The 9023-nt window shown below is 36.0% G+C and overlaps 1 protein-coding gene across 1 annotated transcript; it reads left to right on the plus strand.

Moving 5' to 3' along the window:
- The first annotated feature begins 319 nt into the window (after positions 1 to 319).
- Positions 320 to 1352, plus strand: LOC124925371 (probable glucan endo-1,3-beta-glucosidase A6). Its single transcript, XM_047465357.1, has one exon. It carries the CDS (start codon positions 381 to 383, stop codon positions 1350 to 1352), a length of 972 nt encoding a protein of 323 aa, XP_047321313.1. The 5' UTR covers positions 320 to 380.
- Positions 1353 to 9023: the final 7671 nt, after the last annotated feature.

The raw sequence follows: 9023 nt of genomic DNA on the forward strand, positions 1-9023 counted from the left end.
AATTAACTAAATCAAGTCAAGTCAAATAATATTTACATGGTAATTTTCTTCATATATATATAGAGAGAGGAGAGACGTACATGATGACATAATTCACAATAGCAGCTTCAAGTTACAAATATGACGGGATTTTCGGCCACCGTACTCCTCCTCTGTTTCATAGTTTCCGCCGCCGTATCTAGTAAGTCCAAAATCTCTATTAATTCTCTTTAGCTTCTTTCTACATCTAAATCTAATCTAATATTACTTTATTAACTAACTTGTAATTTCCAGCAGGTGTATCATACGCCGCCGCCGGAGCCGGCAATGTCGGCATATGCTACGGCCAATTGGGAGACAACCTTCCCAGTCCGTCAAAGTCCGTCGAGCTCTTGAAAGCCATGAAGGTGAAGCAAGTCAAACTGTATGATTCTAACCCGGCCATTCTCGGCGCCCTGAGAGGATCCGACATCGAGGTTACGGTCATGGTCCCGAACCAGCTCCTTGTGAGCATCTCCACCAATCAAGCTATCGCAGACGAATGGGTACGGTCCCAAGTCTTACCCTTTTACCCAAAAACAAAGATCCGATACGTTCTCGTCGGAAACGAAATCCTTTCTATCCCCGACCGTAACATCCAGCTCAGCCTCGTCCCGTCGATGTACCGGATTCAGAAATCGCTTGCGAAATTCGGCCTCCTCCGTAAGGTCAGAGTCACTACCTCATTGGCCATGGACGTGCTTCAAGCTTCTTACCCGCCTTCCAATGGAACCTTCCGTGCCGACATCTCCACTCAAATCATTAAACCTATGCTTCAGTTTCTCAAGTACACGAAATCATTCCTCTTCTTGGATGTATACCCGTATTTCGCTTGGGCATCCAACCCGGTCGACATCAAGCTTGATTACGCCCTGTTATCCTCCGCCAATAACATAAGGGTTAAGGATCCGGGTACGGGGTTAACCTACACCAATCTGCTGGATCAAATGATAGACGCGGTCTACTTTGCCATGAAAAGAATGGGCTACCCACATGTTGGGATCTTTATAGCGGAAACCGGTTGGCCAAATGGAGGAGATATTGGCCAAACAGGAGGAGCTAATATTAACAATGCCGCAATTTATAACCGGAATGTAATAAAGAAATTCACGGCCATACCGGCCATCGGAACGCCGGCGAAGCCTGGTGTAGTCATTCAGGCACTACTTTTTGCCCTGTACAACGAGAACATGAAAACGGGTATGGGATCGGAGAGGCATTTCGGAGTGTTGTATCCGAACGGGTCAAGTATTTACCGACTGGATTTTTCTGGTAAGACGAGGGAGGCAGAGTACTCAGGGGCGGAGCCAAGTGCAAGCTGGCCCGGGCTGTAGCCTGGGGAGCCTTATGTATTTTATCAATAACAACGGTAAATTACCGTCGTTATTGGTTGTTTTCCGTCGCTAAAAGGTTATTTTTCGTCGCTAAAAGGCATTGGTGACAGCAAAATATAAAACTAGCCCGGATAGATTTTTTTAATAAAAAATTAGCCCGGGTAGGTTTCAAATCCTGGCTTCGCCCCTGAGAGTACTAGCTGTCAGCGCCGACTGTCGGAAAACATCTGAGGTGAGGTTTATTATGGATGCCGATTCCGACGGACGAGCAAGTGATTTAAGAACAGTTTTAAAATCATGTTCAACAAATTTCAGCCTATTTAGTTTATTAATATTATGTATAATTCATTTCTTATATTATTTTAGAGTGAAAAATGAGAAAGTGATCATACAAAAATATTATTATATTTGATTCACTTTAGAATTTGTATCTTGATTTTTTCTATAAAAAAAAAATTCAACTAGAATTAAAAATCATTTTATTTAATTTCTAATCAAACAATATTACACAAATAATTAATCACACTATTAAAATGTTTTCTGTTTCTTTTTTAACTTATTTATTATTATATATTAAAATCTTTAAATATTAAAAATAAAATAAAAATATCACCAATTAACATTTTCAAAATAAACTAATATTTATTTAAAACGTTTTACTGGTGTTTAAGAATTTGTTCTCTAAAGACTAAAATAAATGTACAATATTGTCATTTTCACATTCATGTATCCGTCATCTTAACAACTAGCATCGAAATGACGACTAACAATGACGAAGATAAAGAAAAAACACATTTTTACAAAGAGTGTTTAACTTTCTTAAAAAGAAAGGAAAACAATATATTTTCTAATTTTATAAAAATTAAAAACGCAAGGAGGGGTGTCCTTTTCAATTATAATGCCCAGATATAGCACATATATATTCTTTCTGTTAGGATTTGTATCTCTCAAATCCTACCTGTTTGAAAACAATCTATAAAAAACACAAGAAAGAAGAACACAAGAACACACAGATTTATAGTGGTTCACTCAAATTGAGCTACATCCACTTCAGCCACCACCAGATTTCACTATGAAGAAGAAGAAGGAATACAGAGTTTTTTTGCCTCACACTTTATCTCTCTAGAATTCTGTCTAACCCAATGTAAACCCTTAATAATCACATATTTATAGGGTAAACATTCAGGTTATAAACCTAAATAACTTTGGTCAGGCCCAAACCCAAAACCAAAAAAAGAAAACTCAATAAACTCTAATTAATAATGTAGAGTTTATTATAAGTGTAGGCTCCATAACTCAACAATCTCCCACTTGGAGACTAACTTCATCATCTCTCGATCGGTAGTGGCTTTCCATTCGGTGTCTTAACGAAGAAGACCAGCTGAAGTTGCACACAACTTCAGTTTCTCATTTGTCACAGCTTTCGTCAACATATCAGCTGGATTTCACTCCCGGGAATCTTCTCAAGAGCTAATACTCCATCTTCTAAAGCTGACCGGATGAAATGATAACGAACCTGTATATGCTTCGTCCTGCCATGATAAACAGGATTCTTTGCCAAATGAATGGCACTCTGACTGTCGCATCGCAACACACTTCCCTCGTAGTCTTGACCCAATTCTCGCAAAAAAGGTTGTAACCACATCATCTCCTTAGCAGCTTCTGTCACAGCAACATACTCTGCCTCACAACTAGAAAGAGAAACAATCTTCTGCAATTTTGAAACCCAACTGATTGCAGTACCTCCCAAAGTATAAATGTACCCTGTTGTGCTCTTCCTACTATCAACATCACCACCATTGTCAGCATCAACATATCCTTCCAAACCCATATTAGACTTTCGAAAACACAAAGCAAGACCCGTACTTCCTCTTAAGTATCGTAGTATCCACTTTACTGCTTCCCAATGTTGTCTACCCGGATTGCTCATGAATCTGCTAACAACTCCCACTGCATGTGCTATGTCTGGTCTTGTGCAAACCATCACATACATAATACAACCAATGGCAGAGGCATACAGAACAGTGGCCATGTAATTGTTCTCCTCCTCTGTTGAAGGCGACTGATCTTTAGATAGTCTGAAGTGACTAGCTAAGGGGGTAGTAACTGGTTTTGCATCATACAAGTTGAACCTGCTAAGAACTTTCTTCACATATTCTTCTTGTGAAAGCTTGAGAACTTCTTCATCCCTGAAAATTCTCATCCCAAGGATTTGTTTAGCAGCACCCAAATCCTTCATTGCAAACTTTTCAGACAACTCTTTCTCAAGCTTGTTAATCTCATACAAGCTTGCTCCAGCAATCAACATGTCATCAACGTAGAGAAGAAGAAGAATGTACGATTTATCAAACCTTTTGATATAGCAACAATGATCAGCTTCACACCTCAAAAAATTGTTACTTTTCATGAAGCTATCAAACTTCTTGTACCATTGCCTTGGAGCCTGTTTCAAACCATACAGACTCTTATAAAGCTTGCACACAAGCTCATCTTTTCCTTTGATTTCAAATCCTTCTGGTTGTCGCATATAAATTTCTTCATCTAGATCACCATGAAGAAAAGCAGTTTTGACATCCATTTGTTGAAGATAAAGGTCTTCTTTCACAACCAAACTTAAAATAGTTCTAATTGTCATCAATTTAACTACTGGAGAGAAGATTTCATTGTAGTCAATACCTTCTTTCTGTTGAAATCCTTTCACAACCAACCTTGCCTTGTACCTCATGGTTTTATCATGTTCTTCTTTAATCCTGAAGATCCATTTGTTATGAAGTTCTTTCTTTCCCTTTGGTAGCTCAGTGAGCTCCCAAGTCTGATTCAACATCAAAGAGTCCATCTCATCTTTCATCGCAGACTCCCACTTAACCGATTCATCAGATTGTATTACTTCCTCATAGCATTCAGGTTCACCTCTATCTGTCAACAAGATATAGTTTAGAGATGGAGACCACCTTTCAACTGGTTTTCGATTTCTTGATGATCTTCTCAACTGTATAACCGGTGTTTGCTGATTTACCTCTAGGGCCACATTCTCAACGATTTCATTTTCAACAACACATTGTTCTTCTTCGACAACCGGTATATATTCAGCTGAAAATTCTCTCAAATCGACTGTACCAGTCTCTTCCAACTTGGAATCACCACCTGATGTCTTCCCAACACAATCTTTGTAGAGAACCTGTTCATTGAAGATAACATTTCTGCTACGAATGATCTTCCGATTTTGATTATCCCAGAAACGATAACCAAACTCGATATCACCATAACCAATGAAAAAACATTTATTAGACTTTGGATCAAGCTTGCTCCTATCACATTCATTAATATGAACATATGATAAACATCCAAACACTTTTAAATAAGAAAGGTTTACCTTTTTATTGCTCCAAGCTTCTTCAGGAATTCTGAATTCAAGAGGAACAGAGGGTCCACTGTTTATCAAATAGGCAGCAGTATTAATAGCTTCTGCCCAGAAGGTTTTAGGCAGCCCTGCATGCAATCTTATGCTTCTAGCACGCTCGTTCAATGTTCGATTCATTCTTTCAGCTACTCCATTCTCTTGAGGCGTTCGGGGAACAGTCTTCACCATACTGATCACATTCTCAGCACAATACTCTTTGAAATCTGAATTGATATATTCACCTCCGTTGTCGGATCTCAAGCACTTAACTTTCTGATTTGTTTCATTTTCAACCAAAGCCTTCCACTTCTTGAAAATAGCAAATACTTCAGACTTGTGCTTCATAATATAAACCCATACTTTTCTTGTTGAATCATCTATAAAAGTCACATAGTAGTATGATCCGCCAATAGAAGAAACAGGTGCAGGTCCCCACACATCAGTGTGTACCAACTCTAGTCTTTCTTTCTTGAGCTCCTTCCCAGTTTTTAAGAAACTCACCCGTTTTTGTTTTCCAAGAATGCAGTTTTCACATAACTGATGTTCAACAAACTTCAGTTCTGGAATCTGTCCATTCTTCAAAAGAATTTTCATCCCTTTTTCGCTCATATGGCCCAACCTGCAATGCCATAGCTCACTGTTCTTCGAGTCATCAATTACAGCAGCAACTGTTTCTCTGCAAGTTGAAGTCGTGTATAACGTTCCAGTTTTGTGACCTCGAGCAACAACAATTGTTCCTTTAGTCACCTTCCATGCACCATTTCCACAACTGAAATTGTGACCTTCTTCATCAAGTTGTGTAACAGAGATCAAATTGCGCATTAAACCTGGAATGTGTCTCACCTTATTAATCTTCCAAACAGAACCATTTGCCATCTTCAATTTGATGTCACCAATGCCAACAATATCCAGTGGCTCACCATCTGCGAGATAAACTTTCCCAAAGTTTCCAGCCACATAATTCTCCATTAATTCTTTGTGAGCAGTGGTGTGGAAAGACGCTCCTGAGTCCAAAACCCATGAATCTATCGGGCTATCAACAGACAGAAGTAACACATCAATGACAGATTCTGTAACAACGTTGGCTGCATCATTTTTATCATCACCGTTTTTCTTCGGTGCTTTGCAGTTCCTCTTCAGATGACCCTGTTTACCACAATTCCAGCACTCAAATGTCCTCCCAGACTTGGACTGACTCCTCCTGCTCCTTGACATAGATCTGCTCTTACTCCGGTTGAAATTTCTATCATTACCTCTGCCCCTGTTTTCCACATTCAGAGTAGAACCTTTGAACGTTTCACCAAAATCAATTTTACGAACCTCTTCAGCAAGAATACGATCTCTAACTTCAACAAATTTCAGTTTAGCATTTCCAACTGAATTACTAATTGCTGCCCTCATAGGTTCCCAGCTATTTGGTAGAGATGCTAACAAAATCAGGGCACTAACTTCATCCCCAAAATCAATCTCAACAGATAGCAATTGATTCACAATTGTATTGAATTCATTCAAATGAGTAGTGACAGAAGTACCATCAACCATTCTTAAGTAAAAGAGTCTTTTCATTAAGTGTACCTTGTTGTTAACATATGGTTTCTCATACATATCAGAAAGAACTTTCATCAGACCCATGGTGGTCTTCTCCTTTGCTACATTGTGAGCAACTGTCTTGGCTAGCGTCAATCGGACAACTCCCAAAACCTGTCTATCAAGGAGTTTCCATTCAGCTTCATCCATCTTCTCTGGTTTCTCACTCAAAGGAACATGAAGCTTCTTTCCATAGAGATAATCTTCAATCTGCATTCTCCAGAAGGCATAATCTGTCCCATCAAATCTTCCAATCCCATGTCCTATACTATTCTCACTTGCCATTATTTCTAATGCTCAGATCTAGCCTAGCTGCTCTGATATCAGTTGTTAGGATTTGTATCTCTCAAATCCTACCTGTTTGAAAACAATCTGTAAAAAACACAAGAAAGAAGAACACAAGAACACACAGATTTATAGTGGTTCACTCAAATTGAGCTACATCCACTTCAGCCACCACCAGATTTCACTATGAAGAAGAAGAAGGAATACAGAGTTTTTTTGCCTCACACTTTATCTCTCTAGAATTCTATCAAACCCAATGTAAACCCTTAATAATCACATATTTATAGGGTAAACATTCAGGTAATAAACCTAAATAACTTTGGTCAGGCCCAAGCCCAAAACCAAAAAAAGAAAACCCAATAAACTCTAATTAATAATGTAGAGTTTATTATAAGTATAGGCTCCATAACTCAACACTTTCCACGATGCTTAATTTCTCGGACACCACGATTAACTTGGTCTTGGGATAATTAATGGAGTGATCAGTCATTCTCCCAACATAAGAAGTTTTATAACAGCCAATGTAAAAAGTGAACATCTCAATTGTGAATTTCATCCACTGTTCTTCCGAGACCCTTTTGAAGGAGAGTCGAAATGAAGAAGAGAATATTTTTCGTGACTTCTTACGTGTAGTAATTACAATCCCGAATTTCTTAGGACAATCAACTCATAACTCATTGTGTCGATTGTGGTCAAGTTCATCTTACAAAGGCAAAGGTTATGACTCGTTGTGTCTTTTCGTTATATCATAGGTCATGCATGTAGTATATTTCTAGGTTTCAAATAAGATGTGTGTTTTTAAATATGGGTGTGAGTGGTTTGGTTTGTTTGGTAAATTTATTGACCGAAATGCATATCTACACCATTGACATTGGTTTAGTAAATTTTAAACCGTCGATATGTCGTTTTGATTGATCCGTTTTGAACGGTTAAAAGAACGATTTGGTCGATTTAATTAGTTTGGTTAATTGTTGGATTTGTTAAAATAGATTTAAAATATATCAATAACAATTTATAAATATTGTAATGTACATGAACAAGTAACAATATTATGACTGAGGCAAGGCGGTAAAAATCGAGATTTTTACGTAAAATCTCGTTGGTTAGTTGTAATATAGTAAAAACTAGAGTTTATTTGAAATTGTAAGAGTTTAATTTGATAAAATAATAGTTATATATTATTATTAGAGAAATGATTAGGTGAGGGAATTTGGTGAGGGAATGACTTGAAATAATCTTATTCGCTTAAAAAATTAAATAATTTCTCTTTTTTCTCTCTTTCCTCCCACTTTTACATTTTCAAACCAATGTGATGCCAAGTCATTCCCTCACTAAATTCCCCTACCAAATTCCCTCTCTCTATCACTCCTCATTATTATTATTTATATGTATAATTAAGTATACTTAGTCAATTTTAAATTTTTATATATTTAAATATAAAATTAATTAAAAAATTATAATAAATAAATAACACTATAAAACAAATTTTACTTACAAATTAATTATATTAATTTATTTATTTGAATAAATAATAAATTTATTTTTAAATTTTTAAATATAAATCATTTTTTAAACGTAAAATCGTATATAATCGTAAAATCTTATTACCGTAAATTTAAAATCGTAAGAATTTACCTATTTAAGAGTTTACTTAAAATCAGACTCAATAATCTAATGTAAAATTGTAAAATCGTAAGATTTTAAGAATAAACTCGAGATTTTAACAGTCTTGAACTGAGGTCCGATAACACAATTCATGAATAATATATATGAATAATGTTATTAGTAAAATTCCCTAACATAATTTATAAAAACATATATTGTATTTATATGAATAATAACATTAACTAACTAAAAAAACCTTGATTTCAAATTCACAATTGCATTATACTTGTAATTATTTTTTTGGACTAAACATAACACTAATACTTAGTAACAATTTTGATATTAAGTTGGTCTACTAATGGTAATAATTAATATTTTTGATAATATGTTAACAATTTTTTAGGTTCATGCTATTGTCTCATTATTTTTATTTTAAATGTGTGTTGTAATCTAATAGTTATAATACATTACTCATCACTATTAGTTTAAGATACAATTATCGCTCCCATTTTATTTAAGTATTTGGTCGGTTTAAATAGTTTTAGTAACGCTAAACCCGTTGGGGATCAGTTTAATAAAAAAACCATAATGAGGTCGGTTTGGTCAATTCTCGGTTTGAAATAGTTTGGTTTGAGCAATTTCACGGTTTGAACGGTTTGATTTAGGGATGGCAACGGGTATCTTACCCATTGGGTAATGAAGTATTACTTACACTTTACTGAAGAAGAAATTACAAAATAAAAAATAAAGATTATGTTAATAAACAAGTATAAGAACCATCATAACTTTATTAA

This window comes from Impatiens glandulifera, chromosome 1 (assembly GCF_907164915.1).
Source record: "Impatiens glandulifera chromosome 1, dImpGla2.1, whole genome shotgun sequence".
Classification (NCBI taxonomy): domain Eukaryota; kingdom Viridiplantae; phylum Streptophyta; class Magnoliopsida; order Ericales; family Balsaminaceae; genus Impatiens; species Impatiens glandulifera.

Coding starts and splice junctions, on each gene's coding strand:
- LOC124925371 (XM_047465357.1), top strand. CDS start 381: ATGAAGGTGAAGCAAGTCAAACTGTATGATTCTAACCCGGCCATTCTC.